The 19,607-nt window shown below is 41.8% G+C and overlaps 1 protein-coding gene across 7 annotated transcripts in view; it reads left to right on the top strand.

Annotated features, from left to right (window-relative positions):
- KCNU1 (potassium calcium-activated channel subfamily U member 1) overlaps positions 1-19,607 on the top strand; it is a 202,777-nt gene that overhangs the window by 18,330 nt on the left and 164,840 nt on the right. For 5 of the 7 annotated variants that reach the window (XM_068662330.1, XM_068662326.1, XM_068662332.1 and 2 more), the window contains exons 1-3: positions 6,820-6,927; positions 17,578-17,694; positions 18,282-18,343. In XM_068662330.1, the coding sequence (XP_068518431.1) occupies positions 17,656-17,694; positions 18,282-18,343 (101 nt within the window). In that variant the 5' untranslated portion in view covers positions 6,820-6,927; positions 17,578-17,655. Of the gene's footprint in view, positions 1-6,819; positions 6,928-13,383; positions 13,610-17,577; positions 17,695-18,281; positions 18,344-19,607 lie in introns of those variants that run through there. The other 2 variants (XM_068662328.1, XM_068662331.1) reach the window with 2 other exon arrangements.

Below are 19,607 nucleotides of genomic sequence, written 5' to 3'. Positions count from 1 at the left end.
TCAATGAGATATTTCCAAGCTTTGCAACTGGCTTAAATGAAAAACTTGAGAAAAGCAATAACAATTCATAATCTTCTAAGTCAGAGCTATAAATCCCCCTCAGCTTGTTAATTTAAACAGAGGTATTGTGCTGTGAAAAGGGACCAAATATAAAAACTCTGCAGCCAGACAGATCTTAGCAGGTTCTACCATTAAAGTCTCTCTTAAGCAGGTCAACACGAAGAGCAGAACATATGTCTACTTGAGGGAAGAGATATATAGTCTTCAAATTTCCTTTTTGGCTGCCACAGCTTATTTCTTCTGGCTCTTCTTTGCCACCATGTTAAATAGTGGTTGCATTCCTTAGAGGACAAGGCAAGCAATCATCTGGAATACTGCTGGAAAGTAGCTGGACTTCTGAAGCACTTCTATTTACCATGAGCTGCTGTACAGCTTCTCAATACGGGTTTGTAATGCTTTAAACAAGTTAGTGCTTTAGCTTTCACTAGTAAGGCTGAAGCTAATATAAAAATGTCTAGCTATGAAGCTGTAATATTTTAACTAAACCTATATGAAGTCATAGTTAAAGGAACACGTGTTTGTGCACAGGCAGGGTCTAAGCACATTGGCCTTTGTAGCTGAAGCGAAAAAACAGCTCCCTAGCTGCAGCAAATTCCTCTCTTTATCAAGCATAGAGACGCTGTGTGATGCCACTCAAAAGAATGGGATGCAGCACTTAACTGAGGGCAGTAGTCCTCTTGTGTGCCCGTAAGTGCCCTCTACTGCCAGAATATCCTTCAAACTATTCAGTGGTTTTGACACTTGCATGAAAAGGAAGGTAGGTCCAGGAGTGATTATGCCATGGTAACATGTCAAATCACAAGGAAGCAAAGTTGCTCTGAACAGAGCTGCATGTCATAAATTAAGCAACTCTAGATCACTTTTCATAACACCAGCTGCTTAGCACAGACACCCCCATCCTTCATTGTACTGGACCTGTCATCAAACTGATGGGTCTACCCATCACCTGGGTTGTGATATTCAGATTGGAGAAAAATACATTTTTTTTCTGCTAAATGGAAGCTCAAGTTCAATCCTTTGTAAATAGGTCTTATCAAACCCTCAAAATAAAGTGGAAAGGAAGATACATTATCTAACTTCATGGTAACTGGCTATACAGCTTAATTATAAAAACAAAACCACATAAAACAAACCTCTATTCAAAGAGTCAAATGTCTCTGGGTTCTCGGTCTTTGCTATGAAAGGCTGTCTCTTTCCCTCCCTGAGCTGTGATCATCATATTTTAAACACAAGCTTTCTGACTTGAAAAGCAGAAATGAGGTTGAGCACAATGCAGGGTTTCCCTTCTGGAGCCAGCTAAAAAGATTGATGAAATAACAGATAGTCTTTAGCAAAATAGCAAGTGTACCTGACGGGAACCACATATCCATTCAAGGAGTATAATAGCAAGAGCAATGCATTTTAAACATACTCCCAACTGGTCTGTCAGTAACAAATTGGACTTGTCACATTCTCCAAACAGTTTTAGTGAGAACATTAACAATGTTAATGATCTGTGGTCTCAGCAGGAGAAAGAAGTTTGGGTCTAGTTCCAGGAAAGCATGGAATGGCTTGCAATTGTTTTGTTCTTGAGACTGTAGGCTTTTCAAAAAGTATATGATGTAAGCTATTGCTCAGTGTGGAAATTCAGAATTGGTATTCATTATGCACGTGGTCATATAAATGCGTCAGCATAAGCACAACGTGACTCACTTGGTATGAGATTTCAGAAATTTACTAACACATTTCTGAAGATCATGTAAGGGCTAGAAATCTTCGTCACCCCATTCTGGATATTGAGATGCTGTGAAAATTTTGGGCTTTGCTTATACCCACATGTGGGTTTTAACTCTCAGAACTATTTCAGACAGTCTGTGTGTATGTATGGTGTTCCCATTCAGGGAAACGTTACTGTTTGACATTTGTAGGACTTCTCTATAAAAAGCAGAGTAATCTCCTTTTTTTGGTAGCATCTTGCTACGTGAGAGAAGATGTGAGGCTCTTTCACAACTGTTTGTATAAGATCTACTACAATGGGACCCTCATCTAGATACTGTTGTAGTAACAGAACAGTAAAAATCCTCATAGTCATCCCTTTAAATTTTTCACTCTTCCTGATTCGAAATAAAGAAAAGAATTCAAGACAAAATTATCCCATATACCCTTTCAAGTGCTTAAGCCCATGTAAAAAATGAAAAAATAAAGTATTTTGTTTTTCTTCATTTAACAATCTTATTATATTACCTGTCTTGCTCAAGGTCTAATTCAAAGTAGAATACTTGATGAGGAAACATGTTCATTGTCAAGTACACAGGAAAATAGAGAAAACAATCTACCTGTTTCTCCTAATCTCTGGTAATTATGCCAATGACCCAGACTCAGAACGCATACCTAGAGGAGAGAGAAGCTTGGAATGATGAGTTCAGGTTGAAGCCAGATGGTAATTAATTCTACAAAGAAAAACACCATAATTACTAAAAAGTAATAAAACTTTACATTATATTAAAAAGCCTAATATGTTTTCTAAAAGGATTCTATTAAATCTAGTGCATTAGGAATATGCTATTTATAACTGCAAGCCTTGCAAAATGTCAATAGCTTGGTATTTACCTTGGAAATTAGGCAACTACATAAAAATAAATAATTATATTTAAAAACACATTTAGAAATTCTTTCATTAATGAAATTAATTATATAATCTTAATAAGGCCTGTGGTGCATAATTGTTCTAATTCCTGAAGCTCTGAAAATAAAAACCATCAACAGAAAATGAGAACAAAACCCAAGGAAAATCTCCTCTTTCTTGTTTCCATTTTAAAACCAAAAGGCTGTGAATTTAAGCCACTTTAAGGAGAACTCAGAACTACTTAGAGCTCTGGGTCAGGGTGTGGGAAGCTGTGTCGACTTCTCCTTACATGGCTGATGGGGAAGTAACTGATTATTACAGCTGATGTTGTCTTGGTGTCTGCTACTGATTATTTTTCTTTTCAACCACTCATTTGTGCCTTAAAGTGAAGACCTGATACAGACTTCAGCACGACATGGATTCCTCCCTGGGCCAGTGGGAAAGACATTTAAAGCAATAAACGCAGACTTACTTCTGGGTGGTAGCTTCTCAGTGGAATAGAAAACAGCTCTTAGGGCAAAAATCTCCCTATACTAAAGAAACGTTTTCTCATGTGTTTTGCTCTGAAGTGGACTATTGTGTTTTTTTTTTTAGCAAGTGTCACTACCACATGTATGCATGCTTGAGTGTAAATAGAGTTTGAATTTACTCTGCTAATACTTAAGGTAAGGCAATGTTCTTTCTCTTTATGAAGAAAGGCAGAAAATAGAGATGCCAAGTCTGTAGGGAGGGCTAAATGCAGTCACAGCCTATGCAGTCATTTGTTCTGGGAACAATTCCATCGCAGGTGTGCAAAGGAGCTTCCAGAACATCCCAATTACATCTGAATATTATTTTTGAAAATTGATACATTTTAAACAAGTTGTTGTTTTAGTAAATTTAAATGCGTTGCTGGTTTACCTCAGGCATGAGGTTGATTGCATGCGAACTACCCTCTCCATGACTGGCTGGCATCAGGTACACCTCGTGTGGTAAAGGCTCAGCCTAGAGGCCAGCCTGGCTGGGCATCCTGCTGGCCGAGCAGTAACGGTGAAGGTTAAAGGGCTCTAGATCTTCATCACAGAATGCTCTGGCTGGGACCAGGCGTGACAGTATGGATGAATTTGCTTTTCTATTGCTTGCGTGAAAACTGCTTTTTGGTTCATTTCTGCACCAGACTGCCAAACCAAGTTGCAGAACGTGCCAGGAGATTTAGGTATAGTGTTACAGAAATGAGCAAAGATAAAAAGGCACTTTAAACAAGCCTTTAATGATTTTTAACTTCAGATCATACCTGCAGGCTATGGAGAATCCCTTCACCTTCTGCTGAATGCTGGGGTGCTCATTATGACAGCTGTTTAGTGCAGAAATAACACCAGGCAACATTTTAGTACTGGAAAAGGTCGTATTTGTTTTGCAAGGATTATGTGGCTTTTACTGTGGTAAATTAGAGTTTCCTGAATGGGTTTGAGTCCGTGGCGTGAAATCTGTGTGCCAACATCTCTGTACAGTCTTCAGTGGAATGAAAATAGTCTTGCAAAAATTGACTTCAGTTTGATGACTCCAGGTGCCCAGAAAAGCTACCATCTGTCTCCTTCAAAGGTCAGCACTGCCTCTTTGACGTTGTTCCTTCACTCATTGTTTCTGACTGAAAAAGATCCTGCTGTAGTGAACTAACACCAGTATCTCAGTCCTCCTCATGTGCAGACCCTCAGTTGATCCTTCCTTACTTCTTATCTAATAAAGCAACAGCCCAACATGATAGCTGTCACAGATTTTATACCGTGTTAATAAGCATTTTAAAAAATCCTCCTATTTCTATTTTTATTTTATTACACTTTGTTGGCGTGTGGCATCTGCCCATTTACTTCTATTGTAGTCCCACTAATTCCAGAAAAACCTGCATTAATTAAACCTGTTGGGATGCCACACTCTCACATGCCTACAGCAACATTGAGTATGTTGTGCTTTGCTTGATCAAGATTTTTGGTTTTGGAACAAGATGGGAGAAGAGAAGGAGATAGCAGAGGTACAGGTAGGGCAGTAAATAGAGGATGCTTCTGAGTTTAAATATGTTTATGCTGTAAACAGAAGAAAAGGTGGAATTTCCTGATTAATCTGGGAGAATAATAAATAAATAAAGGCAGAGAATTTGTGTGTTCCTGACTAGAAACAGAGGGAGGAGTACAAGGAAGCAAATGCTAAACCACCAGGCTCCGTTCTCACAAGCTCATCATCCAGGTGGGCTCCCTTGTAGCTCCTGCTCAGAGGCAATAAATGTTACAGCTTTACAGTGAGGAAAAAATGAGATCTGCCATTCCCAAAGGATGCAAATACATCTCTGCCTATGACAAGCAGTTAACAATACAGATAGCATCTGCCTGGGCTTTTATCATGATTTAAATTTGTTTTCCATTCACCAGGCTCGATTGCAGGAGAGTAATATTGAAATGTGCATGAACCACTAGATACAAATTTTATTACCACCTCTGTGGTGCACCTCCTATAGAGAGAAGTTTATGAGGGGAAAAAGATCACAGGCTACTTTGTCACCTCCAATGTTTGTAGTGCAGATTTGAAGAAGTAATTGTTTTTCTAATAATAGAGAAAATTCTTGGCTGGAGGCATTGTATTGTTTTAGCCCATGGCTAGGTGATGTAATCTGCACAATATGGAGTCAGCAATCTGCCTTGCAGCGATTGGTTTGCAGGATTACTTCTTCCCAATCCTGCAGATGATATATCAATGCTGGGGGCCTTACAGCCGTCAGACTCATTAAAAAAAATGCATGCCCATTTTTCACAGCTACGAAGTTGTTGGCACCTTTGGGTAGTGCTACAGTCCCCAAAACACAAAGAGCCAACTATGCAGGGTAAATGACATTGAACATCACTGAACCCTGGTAATAATAAAAGAAGCTCTCCCTTCCTGTGGGCAAGATGGGATTTAAAATGTACAGGACACAACAGGTCAGAGTCTCTTTGGCTCCTACTGGTTTAATGCAGAGGTTGCCTATGGCTGTGAAGCACTGTCCAAGCGAAGGGCACCCTGTCTCCTGCAGAAAGCTGCCTCTTCCTCACAGCAGTGCTCTTAGCACACCTTGGAAGAAAGAGCTGGCTTGTCTTAAAATGTTTTAATAGTAGATCTGGCTGACCTGACTCGAACAGAAACTGCTCAGAAGTCCAAATACCCTGACAACACATCTGGAGAGATGGTAACCCCTGCCACAAGAGCCAAACACATGGCAGCAAAGAATTGTATGTGATGCAGATTCATTCTCTTCAAACTGATTACCTGTTGGTAAAAGTTGGCAGCTGGGAGAAACAGCCTTCTGCCTCTTACTGACTGACTTCTGTGTCTGGGGCACCAGTCTCAAAAACCATGTTTCTTCTTTTATTCTGAATTATTGGTATTCAGGCACAAAAAGCATACGTACCACATTACGGAGAGAACACAGCCCTGCAACTGGATGTTCAAACAGATTTTGAAAGGGTTTCATATGAATTTCAAAGGACTTTGGTTCACGTGTTCTGTGAACTGCATGAAAAATGCAATTTGGGTCAGGTTTGGGTCAGTATGTTTGTATTTTTCCCAGTGTTTACATTGAAGTAGTGCACTGTCACTTTGCTGTCAGTTACAAGACAGGAGCTGGAGCCTGGGGACACCCAGGTAGTTTTACTTTTGCTGCAGTTATCAATTAATTCTGAGTGATCAGAAAGGCAAATCATGCATACAGTAATAGTGTCCAAAAGATATTCTGAGCCTCTAATTACAAGATTCAATCTGGGCAATTTGATTCCATTTTCACTTCATTAGAAGATTATTTGTGGGATCCTTCAGATTCCAATCTGCCAAATTCCCAGTCTGTAGGCTATGACTGCATTTATGGATCTGTAAGAGCAGGGATCTCAAACCAAGGTTCGGTGATAGCAGCAGACTTATATGTGCAGGTCTCCAAATTCAACCAGTGTCTTATTCAGGGGGCAAGAGACTTCTCTCCCACCTTTTTGGAGCTATAAATGAACTTAAAGATTAACTGCTAATTAGAGTTGTAGAAAAGAAGGCAAATGTAGAACAACAGAAAGCATTCCCACTAGTTAACGTAAATCGATGCCATGTAATTAGGTTGGGCTGAGAGGGACAGGTGTCAGCTGAGCTGCAACTAATAAGGGCAGAAAAACTCTAAAAGAGATTAGAGCTACCCAAGGGACTCTGCTTGTTCTTGCCAGAGCAGACGAGGAGCAAAAGGAAGGAATTGTAGAGAAGATGCTGGAATCGCTTTGGTTAGTCTATGTGGGCTGCAGCAGTTTCAGGTTTCTTTTCCTTCACAGATGCCTTTTTCTTTGTCTTTGCTGGGTGGCTATCACGTGTATGTGATGTATTTGTATATGCTGCACATGTATGATGAAAGTTGTTTTTTTGCCTGATTTCTGTTTCGGATAGTTCACAGGTTTGGTATCACAGTATCATTCAGATTGAATATATGCAAAACATTTCAGGAATATTTAGTTGAAAACTTATACAAATCTCCTAAGAACATGTAGTTTGCTATTGTTTTTATGGCATATTTTCCTCTCTTGCACATAGAGTGTGAATCACAAAAGCAGCTGGCACACAGAACCTTGTTTGATGTTCTGGCTTTTAGTGCTAAACTGAAAACAGAAGAGTTGATGTGATCGGTGGTACTGTTTTAATGAAAATACCCAGTCCCTTGACAGTGACCTTTTCAAAAAGCTTGGGTTGAAATGTGGCAAGCAATAGAACTTACTGAAATTGTATTTAAGTCAAAATATTAAGAACAATGCTTTAATCAAGCTTATTTTCCACCTTCCTTGGTATTGAAAGGCCATGTTTCTGAAGGAGCCTCTAAACTGGTGATCCTTGAACTAATGTGCAGTCCTGAGTTTATGTTTTTTAGGGCCAGACCATCAAAATAGCCACAGAGGGAAGCAAGACTTGCAACGTAACTTTACATAATTCTAAATAGTTACGTCCACATATATCTGGTAGGTAGCCACACTAATGACTCGTATTATATTTTGAAAGAATTACAGAGAAAATGAAACATCCTTTGTAGCTGCATTCAAAAGGGTTGCAGTTGCTTTTAACAGCTTGATGGAATCATGCTGGTACAGAGCTCAAAGGTCTACATCTGTGTTTCCTTGTCCTAGCCACAAACCTCTGACTGTAGGATCTCATCAGTATTCCTGCTGTAAGACTTGGTGCCAATATGGTCTTTGTTCCCTGAGCTTAAAAACCAGCCTGTTTTCACTGTTGACAGCTTTATGGAAGCTGCTATAAAGTTTTGCCAGTGCTCCCTCTGCCTGCACCGATGAATCTACGTCTCCCACTACAAAAAGATTGATAGTGGGCTATTTTTATATTCTCAGCCAGATTTATGTATTCTGCAGAATCATATGAAGCTAACCACATAATAAATGCATGTATCAATGAATGTGCAAAAAGTTATGCCAACTCTTTCTGAATCTCTCCCTGCATACCACTAATACTGCAAAAGGAGATTTTCTATTTTTGGGGGAGTGTGGAGGGGAAAACTTAGATATATGCAGAAAGGTGTGAGAAAGATGAAGCTAAATCAGAAGGAATGAGTTCCAGTTGTCAGGCAGTCCCAAATCAGGGTAATACTGCCCCAAGGGCTCAGTCTCAAATGAAAATCTCCTTAACTCTGACAATGCTGATACTTTGACAGATCATACAGTTGAGCTGTGAATCTTCCAACAAAACAAAATGAATGGAAAAATAGAGAATGACAAAATATTATTTTCTTTATTTTTGGGCTGCTTTTCCACAGTCAGGTTTCCAAAAAGATCTGTTGACATAAGTGCAGCAGCCAGAGATGAGAGGGTTTTTAAAATAGGTTTCACTGATACAGGGTTTGTACTTGGAAAATAATTATTCTTCAAAGATTTGTGAAAAATAGAGTTTAGGTGTTTAATCATTAAAAACCTGATGTCCTTGAGTATAAAAGTTAGATGAAAGAACTGCCAGGGATCTTAATGCTGCTGAAATGCTACACGTAAAGGGAGCAATAATGATCAAGCCTGAGGTGATTACATTCTCTAATTAGAACACATGTATCATTTAGGCATGTTAATCTTTGTCTGTCTAACGATTTTGGTTAGACTAACCTATATCCACTGCAAACTACTTTGATCGTAACATCAGCACACGTAGCAAGAAGAACCGCTACACGTGTTTGCGTTCCCCTGAGCAAACATTGAAGCTCCCCGCAGCGTTCTGGTTCACCTTTGAAATACACCTGGGTGGACTAAGGGCCCAGCTCCCACCAAAGCAGTGTCATGGGCATGTTAAGCTCAGAGGGTTTAATTTAAAGCTATAACACCATTGAAATCAGCTTCAGTGGATGTGTGGAATGTAATCGTGTATCTCAGAGTGTATTGGTGCCTTGCAATGAATGCCATAACAAAGAAGTGAGTGGGGAATTGGGCTTCAAACTGTAACTAAAGGTTGGTACCTGCTAAAACAAAAAAGCTTTGGGTGAAAAGGGAGACACCATCAGCTTAGCTGAGATTTCTGCAAGGCAAGTTTGATTGCAGAGCATTTGTCATGCCTAGTAAAGGGAGGATGGCTGAGAGGCTGGGGAGCTTGGGAGACATGGTTTCAATTCCACTCACCTGCAGACCTCCTGTGTGACTTTGGGGAGGAACAGCAAAATCATGTAATCCTCCTTTTGCTTCACCTCCCTGTTTGGAAAATGGGGACATGCAATTTCCCTCCCACATAGGCATGCTGTGAAGAAAACCCTGCAAATGACTGATACGCTCTTGTACTGCAGAGATAAGGACCAGACAAACAGCAAGGGCCCAATTTATCCATGTACAACCCATTTCAGACTCCTCCCTTGCATCCTCCATCCTAACTCCCAGATTGCGTTTCAAATGCTCAGTAGCCACATGAGGTTTTTTAAATCTAGGAATTGTCCTGGAGTAGATCCAGCTCTACTGTGTCCTTGGTTTCTGAATGCTTGTGTGTGGAGATACTCCCCCACAGAGGGAGAGATGTGAAGGACAGTTGATTCGGCTTTAAGCTGAGGGTAAAGCCTTGTGTGCATAGCTGCCAGATGACAGGGGAAGTACAGCAGTGAATTTACCTCTGAACAGAAGTCACAGGACTGCCTCTTGCAGTGTGAGCCCTTGGTTGTGCTGCAGGCCACACGTCAGCAGCCTGGGAAGTGGGATCTGGGAGTAGGGGCTGCTTTGAAAAGACAAGCATCTCCTGAGGTGCTTCCCATTCTGTGCGAAACATGTGGCGAGATACAGAGGTGACTTGAAGGATGCTGTGAGGCTCCTCAGGATATTCTAGCTACCAGAATGTGGGTACGACTTTTCTGTGCACCTGCCTTTACAGAGCTGATTGTCCCTGGCTTTGAGTGTGCTCCTCTGTAAAGCTTCTGGTGCCAAGCTGTTGCTGTCCCTTTGGCACATGGTTTTCTTTTATCCCAGCGTATCTTTTCTTTGTACTCTCATCAGACATGAGAGGCCCCATCAGGTACAACATGACTTCCAAATCAACATGATTGAGACAATCAAACTGGTTGCATAAGGCTGTTAAAAATCCTTCATTAACCTCAAGTGTCCTTCAGCGATGAATGCTCTGGATAAGAAAGTTTTGAAGGCTAATAGAGCTTTGAGACTGATGGGCTGTGTTTGGAGCCGGCGTGTGGGGGAGAACGAGAAACAGGCTAATGAGACAAACAGATGCTCTGAGACAGGCAGCTGAGAATGAGAACAAAATGCAGAGATAAAAGGGAGGAACAAGTCCAAGAGCAAGCCCTTGTCCCCTTGTGCTTGCTCCATCACCATGGGTATAACTTTCGTCACACTGCAGTTCATCGATTTTTAAAAAAATATTACTATTTTTGCTTCCATGGTGACCCTAAGGTGTGACCATAAGACACTGTATAGATGGGGACATGATTTCAACTAATGAAGATTGGGTCCTATTATTTACCAAAGCTCAGCGACCTTACACGCACTAATGTAGAATATTATGGCAGCAGAGGTGTCTGGCTGCTTCAAAAACACTGCGTGCACTGACTGAGCACACAGAGATCATCTATGAGAGACCAAGAAAGAGCAAAGTCCACACAGACCTGTGGCACTTTTTGAAAGCTTAACTGTTTATGAAGATAGAGAAAGGCTGCACACAACACCTTGGGCATTTCAGCATACTGAATCATCTACTGAGGGATTCCATCTAACCCTTAAGTACTATTAAAGGTTGCATGCAAAGTTGTCATCCTGGACCCAAGGAGAGCTCTGCAGTTAACTGCCAGAAATCCCAGCACCTTGGTGGATCCTGCCAGGAGATGTATAGGAGAGCAATTCTAATCCTTCCCAGTATGGGACAGTATATTCTTTGAAAACTTTCTAGGTCTCAGCAGTGCTTAGCACATTCTGGCCTGAAAGCTCTTTGATTTAGAAAAGCAGCTGCATGTCAGCTGTTGGTGCAGGCGTGCCTGGCCATTTGCTCTGATGGTGCCCATAAAGCTGCTCAGGATCTGGCTCTAGCAGAGGAAAGGACTGCAGGAAGCACGAGGGATTATTATCCTCATCAAGAGAAAATGAGAAATGATTTTACTAATAAAATATTTGCATTATATAAACAAAGAGAATTCCTGTGCAATTTATTCTCTTCATGGACATGTTTGATCCTGTGTCACATGAGTGTGTGTTTGTGCATTTGTATTAGGCAGAATAATGGCCTTTTTGAAAAGATGTTAGTGGATTATTTTATTCTTGCTGCAGGTGGCATTAAGATGAGAGGCCTTGGCTATTGTGCTGTCAATTTGTTTAATGATTATTAGAGGAGCAGGTGATTTCTATTAAAGGGAAGTGACAGACTGTCCATGAGATATAGATGCATGTTTATTAAATTGGAAGCCTGGAGCAAGCAGCCTGCCTCATTTGTTTCCAAATTCTGGACCAATCTGTTTTATTTTGCACCTGGAAGGTTCAGAGCACAATGAAAGTGGGAACTAAGCAGGGACAAGAGGACTGTTGCATTCATGCACTTCATTTTGGATGGAAGTGAACAGGAGATTGCAGTGGGAAGGGGGCTGGGAGAATGCAGGCTGTAACACATTTCTGTTTAGTTTCTTAGCCTTCTTACCTAGATAGGTTTGGTAGTAGAGAGAGGTGATATAAGGATTTAACCTTTAAGCACAAATCCTTTGTCTCTTCCCTCTGTGCATGTCTAGGAAGGTGAGTGATTTGCTCCAGACCTGTTTATCCCAGCATTCTGGGTCTGCTGGGAGCCAGCTGCTCCAGAGGGAGATGTAAGCTCTCTTTGCAGTGAACAATTATAGAGGAATCTACCCAAAGGAGACATTTATTTGTAATCCCTGCCAGCTATTGGTTTGTGCTCTGAAGCCGTGGAATGTGTCTTTTTTTTTTAATCCAGCCTAATGTGCCTGTGGATGTTCTCATTACTTAGTAGTTAAATCCTTTCAGGATGTGCCTCCCCAGTTCAGTGCCTTTGTTACCCTTCTTTCCTCTCAGTCAAAGTGGTGCACTTTTAAAATCAAATATTTCCTTTCACAGATCTAATGTAATAAGCTTATCGCTCCATCTGCCCCCATTAGCCAGATCTTCACTGGGGTAGTGATTCAGGTTCTGGTGTCTGCAGAACAAAGAGGATGCTGAAAAACTGGAAGTGTTCATAAAAGAGCCATATAAATGATTCAGAGCCTAGGAAACATCTTTCTACTGAAAGACATAAGGAGCTTGATCCATTTAGGCTATTAAAGAGGAAATAAAGAGGAGACTATCACAATGTGCAAGCACAAGCACAGGGAAGATGACTCCTGATAACAGATGGCTCCTCCAGCCAGCAGGCAAATACTCAATATACAGTGAAATTTGGCTGGAAGGTCAGGATCCAGCTTTCACTGGAACCTGGAGCTAGCACAGGAGCGGGGGGGAGGGAAGGTACGTGTTTTCAGGGCAAGGTTAATAAGCAGTTGGAAGAATTTGTCATCAGAGAAACAAACTGGGGACAATCCCAAATATGAGCCTACTCTAGGAGATCTGTAATGCTCTCTGACGGAGAGCGTTATTTTATTCTGCTGATTAGACTGAGCCAAGTGGTGTTTCAGTGGGCCCTGTGAGCTCTTGGGGAGTGGGTGATCATGGTGCAGGCTTGTTGTGGTGGGGTTTGTGTGGCTGCAGAAAGGAAGCTGCTTAAAGCATAGGCTTCTGTGTCAGAAACATCTGAAACAGGTTCCTGTGAACCAGCTGAATTCCTCTGTGGCCTTAATTTTTCTCCCCCAGTTTCCCTACCTTCAGATACGGAGGTTACAGAGACATTTCCTTTCAGGAGGCAGGTGTGGAAGTCTTCACGTTCATAAAGCACTCTGAACATCAGCAAGGTTATTTTTGCACCAAAACCGAGCACTGTGTGATGCCTCCTGGTGGATTTCCACTCTTCATCTAATTCCAAATGTGAGCATCAGTGCAGCATAAACTACGGTTTTGTCAAATTACAGAAAATGAGTCTGCTGGCTGTTGTCAGCTCCCTTCGAGGCTTTTGTGTCTCTGCTGCTGTATCTCTTATCTGTGCTGCTGACAGGCTGTGGCTGTCCCGCAGCTCTGCCAGGGTGGCCTGTGGCTGCTTTGGGGACAGCTGGGCTGGGAAACAGCCAGGAGTTACTGGGAGCCATTACTGGGAGCCAGCCCTGGCTCAGCTGCAGCAAACGAACGGGCAAAGGCTGCCATCTTCAGTCAGAATCCCCCTACAGCAGCGGGTGGGAGAACTGCAACGAGGAGTTCGCACCCAGAAAAATGGGAGGTGAGGCAGGAGCCAGGTGGAAGAAACGTGTTAGATGTGGGAAACGTGTTAGATGCGGAGCACGAGCTGCACTAGCTGCTGGCACGTCCTGGTGTCATCTTGGCGGAATTGCTGTCCCCAGCTGCGGTCCCACAGGTAATGCTTTGTCACTGCCACAGGGGCAGCTGCACAGCCAAGGGGACAACATGGCTGCCTGTGGCGCGGTGAGGCTGAGCTGGGGCGCTGCCGGTAGGCCAGCGTCAGGTTGTCCTGTGGCAGAGCTAAAGTTGGGTTTCCTTGTAAGAACTCGCCTAGCTTACCTAAACCTGCCACTGGACAGTCCTAATGAGCACCTGGCCTGAATGTTAATTGAGATAATAGATAGGAGGTTCACTGCTGTCTGTTGTCTCCTGTGCCTGTGCCGGGTTTTTGGCTTGGCTTGCAAGAGATGATTGAATGTGTTCTTGTGGAGATGGTAGATCTCCCATCTGCTGCTTCAGAGAAGGGCCAGTGCCCCAGACATCCCTATGTTACAAACTGTCCTACAATTACCAGACCTTAACCAGAAGGTAATAGCCTTGAGGACTGATAAGAATACACCAGGAAAAATAAAGAAGTGGCTCAGTTTGGGACAACAGCTTTTCTTTCTTTCCCTCTTTCTTTCAGTTTATTTTTTTCTTTTCCTCTCTTGTTTCTCCCCTCTTCACTTTGGGAATTTATTTAAAATTCTTTCTGCCCTTGACTCAGGCATCCTGGAGCTGTAGATGAGGAGCTGATTGCAATTGTGTCATATTAGCCCCTGTAAGAACACAAACGATGACTCCATCAGCTGACAGACTGCCCCCAGGACCGCCCTCGCCATTCACAACATCCTACTGGCTTCAATCACTCACAGTCCCCTCTGATGCTCAGCATGGGAGGAAAGGAAAGGGGAGGGCAGACATTAACTATTACTGTATTTAAAGGCTACAATAACACATTCTTTGCCTCCCAGCCAGCTGGGCTGTTATTTCACCATTTTTTTTTTTTTCCCCCCTCTGGGCACATGTTTTTCCCAATTCAGGCAAAATCACTACTTCCATACTCAGCTGCCCTGATTGCTTGAAGAAGAGTCTGATTGCATTATTCATCTGCATTGCTCATGAAAGACTTCAAAACTCTTGACTAGACCTAAAGCTTTTGATGGCATTATTTCCATAGAAAGGGGGAAAGACGCTGCGTGATCTGGTGGCATCTGATCACACCACACCAGCTGTGGGTGGGACAGCGAGGCCTGCATGGTGCAAGGGGAACTGTTGCTTTTACTGAGCAGTTTCTGGTGAGAGCTTGCTGTGCTGTTCTGCTTTGCTCTTTGTCCAAGGCTGCAGTGATGCTGGGGAGCAAATTGGTTTTACACATAGGGGTGCAAAGGTGGCCTGACTCCAAGGAAGAGCTGCTGCTTGTGGAAATGGCAGCACATTTATCCCAGGTTGGTTATATTTATATCCCATGAAACTTCAACTTAGCTTGTCAAAATTATTCTTCTAATTAAGAAGTTTATTAAGCTAGAAAAAGAAAGAAAGAGGATAATCTAGTGAAATGAAGACAGCAGGGAAAAGGTCACACTGTACTTCATCACCAACAACTGGGCAATAACAGAAACAAAATAGCAGGCTAAGTGCATCTTTCTTCTGACTCGGTTAACCAATCTTATTCTGTTTATTCACTGTTTCTATTGATGCTCTTATCATGACATCTACACTTTCAATGCCAGGGCATCTTGCTTGTATTTGTTTTTGAGCAGAGGTAAGACTCGATCCAAAAGTGGAATGGAAATTCCCAGGGGAGAACTGCAGTATGTGTATGTTGCAGCTCTTGAAAGGAAGCGTGAAGTGGGGTCTGAATGGATGTCTTGAGTGCCATGTGTGAGACTTCACAGGTCTGGATAAGCAACTTATGTTTATACAGTGAGTCTGTGTGAGAGCCAGCTTTATAAACAGAGATTTTCCAGAAGGAACAAGTACCTTGGTAATATCACTACACAGATACAGTTCTAAATTGGAATCCCCATTCAAATGCTTCCATTGTGGAGGGAAGCGTCTCCAGTATCCTGTGCTGTCAGCCTGACCAGTGCCTGTGTGATGCTGCACTGACACTGAGGTCGCTGCAGTCACAAGAGCAGCAGGGTTCTAGAAGGTTCCTTGACCCAGCAGTCAAGGAACCTGAGGAGGAAAAAGGCAGAGCAAAGTGGTTCACAACATGACACAGGAATCTGACATCACCTCTAAACTGAAATTTCAGTTGGCTTTTATTACACCATCTTTGTTTGTATTTTTGGGAGGCCTGTTTACCATTCTGGCTTTCAGGTTGGCCAGATACATGTATGGATTCATCCTTGAGCAAACTGGGAGGAAAAAGGTAAAGGCAAAATCTTTTTGAAATAGCTCATGTTATGTGTGTTGATTTCATAATGCAGAAATTACATTTGATACTGATCTGAGTTCTGATTTAGAAACATTGTATCTTCTGCCATAATGCACTAAACATGGTATATTCAGAGACAGCTGGGTTTGGGAAAACCCAGAGGTACAGCTTTTGTCATCAAGATGATGAACAGGATAGTGCTTTTGGATGCTACTGTCTTTCCCCTTTTAAGAGAATGGAACAAGATAGTTTTTACCAGTGTGAATATTAGTAGTTGCACAAACATACACACGGAAACCTCAGCACCTACATGTGCATGTAGATAAATACAGCCACACAGAGGAGCACTATAATGCTTGCCTTTTCAATAATGATCACAATTATCCACGTTTTCATACAACCCCTGTTCTTAAACACACAGGTTTGTAAATGCAAACACACAGTGTCTTGTGCATGTAAATTTTTAAACACTAAGCCAGAGCTGATAGCAGGAATGAGGAGCATATGTACGTGGTCAAGCCATCTCTCAGTACCATATTTCCACATTCTGTATACTGAAAGTATCGCAAAAATTACTGTGGGAAGCTATTTTTCAGTATTTTAGGATAGATGTTTTCGCACGGTCTGGACAAAGGATGGGATTAAGCATAGTGAAAATAATCCACCACCAGATCTTTTGTCCCAGTCCTCCGTGTGTGTATTACAGAAGTTTTGAGAAGGTGTAAGTAGCTCCCAAGGATAACACCAGGAGGTTCATATGACACATCCAGGTCACTTATTCAGCGGGTTACAATGTAATTTGCAGGACTGAAGAGCTTTTTCCTTGTGTCACTTCATGTTGCCTCCAACAACTGTCACAGGCCATTTCACTCCATCACTTCCAAGGGAGGCCTTGACATTCTCATAAGCTCACCTGGGTTGTGTGGGAGAGAAATGAAGGAACACCTGTGCTGCTGGCAAGCAGTAGGCATCTCTGTGTGCCAAAATGTTAAATTAACCTCACTCTGTTGTTCTCTTGGCTGCTGGAGCAGAGGTGGGGTTTTGTTCTTAAGTGTTAGCTCTTTACAGGCTCTGGTGCCTAGGAAACTGAGTATAAAATAGGAGGGGGGGACACACAACATGGTATCTCCCATTACAGTGTTGTTTTTTTTTCACTGGTAGATGTTTACAGATTTTCTGTCATCTAATCCCTGTTAGCTATTTGTTACAGTTATTAATAACTGTATCTGCAGGAAGGACAGAATTGTTTTCATAGCAAAAGCTACTCAGAATTAGCTGAAGCTGTACAAGGGAAGTGTTATAAATGATCATACTAAGTAAATGAGTTAATTCACTACTGGTGTAAGATGGGAAGGGGTGGGGGGACAAGTAGAGAGGCATTTTTAGCAACAGTGCACACTTCTGTTCAGTCGCAGATTATGAGGCAATCACTTCAAGGTGATGAGAATCAACATTCACCGATGCAACTAATAAAGAAAATGATACTGCATTTTGGAGGGAAGATAACAGTGCATGTCTGCACAGCAAACCCTCAGTGAATTCCAGGAGGATAAGGCATTCTGAAGATTTTAGTAGCTTAGCAGAAGGAAGACATACTCTATGCCTCCCTTGCTTTCAATCACCATTCAGATATGCTGGTGGCTGGATGTGTTTGCTTTAGACATCCTGGGAAACAGTGTCTGGCAAAGCCAAGGATAACAATCTATTTGCTTCTCTGTCAGGACAAAGATGTCTGGTGGCTACGTAAAAGGAAACAGAGTTCAGTCTACTTGGTAAGAGTCTTCTTCACCCATGTGGAAATGATGCTATCAGCTCAAACATCTACGGGGTGTGTATTGGTAAGTAGACTGGTTAACACAGATTTCCTCTTCTGATACGCAGGTATTGAGCCGTATTTGTTCTTCTGAGAACATCAAGTGAAAACACAAGTTTGTCAGGTTTAGCAGTTTACGTGATCTAGTTCACACTTTTTCCTAATACAAATGTGTTTGGCCTGGGAAAATGCTTCAGAAAGTCCTCCTAAGTAGATCAAAAGTGATAAAAAAAAATTGTCAGAGGCTCACTATCTGATGTCTCTCTAGATATGGCTATACGATCTCTATTTTCTGGGTTATCAGGGTGACACTGGGAACACAGAAAAGTTGATCAAAAGACGTAATCTAGATTGCACAGAGCAGAACATCCATCACAGTTGTGCCTGGGTTCCTTCAGTGCTATGGCAAGTGACCACCAATTAAATGTGTCAGTAGAAGTTGACAGCTTTTTTTTTGTCCGAGCATCATTTTGTACATCACAGTTTGGTGGCTGCAAGTAAAAGAGGAGTTTATCACCTGGGCAGACAAACAGCAAAAGTGGTGTTACAGATGGAAGCTGTGTTACTGCCATAGTAAACCTCATAACATCTCCTTAATGCATGTGTTTTCAGGTGATACTGGTGTTTCTTCTGAATATTGGCTCACTCATCATTTATTTTGTCAATCTTGCTGAGTAAGTAGATTACTGATGTTTATTCACACAGATATTAGACAGAGGAGCCAATGGGTGCTGTTATATGACAGGCCCCTTTGAGCTCTTTGGGATCTCGGGTACCTTCTTCTCCATTTCTTTAAGATCCTAATACTTTACGGGGACTACAGATAATAGAAGAGCATACCTTGGGCATAACTGCATGATAACAGCTACCTGAGTAGTGCAGGGAACTACATAATGCAGTCAGAAAGGAAAATTTGTGCTTTGTACCATTCTATTGCAGCTTTTTTTGGTGTATGTATTTATTTGTGTTTATACCTTCAAGTCCAGATTTTCAGAAGAACTAAGGAATAGGTGTCCAAGTTCTGCAGCTGGAAACAGGTTTTGAAAATGGTCCGTTTTGATACAGGCATTTTCAAAGGCACTCAAAGCCTGGCTCTTTCTTCCTATTGCAATGTTTAGAGAGTCCTAGGCTTTTAACAAAGCTCACCACCTACTACCCGAAGCTCTTTTGAAAGTCTGGCCATTTATTTTTGATACCTAAATGGGAATGGAGCTCTTCTCTGAAGTCCAGCCTTCAGTAAACTATTTGATGGGAGTAAAATACGACTGAGTAAGAAACGATAGTTATAGACTCTACCAATCTTCACCCGAATACATACATTTTGTAGAATGTGCTCAGGGGTAAAACGATATTAATATGTAAAATCCTTTGATTGATTTAATATGCCAGAGCATTGTTCTCAGTGCTTTGCTTGGACTGGTGCACAACACTGGAAAAATAAAATGGAACCATAAAATGAAATAAATAAAATATAAAAGCTGTGGAGCACTTTGAACTGAATTCAATCAGCAGGGGTAAACCTGAGAAACAGAATTATACATCAAGAGCAATCCAATATTGTGTTCAATCCCAAGGCATTATAAATCTGACAAACAGCTAGGAATAGCTTCAGAAGGGAAAGAGTTTCTTTTTTAAGGAATAAACAGGCAGTTAATCCTATTCACACAGAGTTCTTTCTATGAATAGCATTACACCTGTAGGTGAGAGTAGATGTTCACCTGCACTGACCTATGGGACTAGTTTACTTAATTGTGTTTCTGTTTTCAAAACATTCCCTGCACGGAGCAGGAAGAGGTGTCAGATGGCTCATAATTGACGTACCTAGCTTGCTGTCGCCTGCTGTAGGCAATATGTCAGCGAGTGAGTGTGAGGTATGCTCTGTATCTCTTATGCTCTGTAATCTCTTGAGCCAGTGTCAAACATCCTTTCCTGGACCAG

Source organism: Anas acuta, chromosome 27 (assembly GCF_963932015.1).
Source record: "Anas acuta chromosome 27, bAnaAcu1.1, whole genome shotgun sequence".
Classification (NCBI taxonomy): Eukaryota; Metazoa; Chordata; class Aves; order Anseriformes; family Anatidae; genus Anas; species Anas acuta.
The sequence above is the reverse complement of the archived record's forward strand: the minus strand, read 5'-3'. Positions and strand labels throughout refer to the sequence as shown.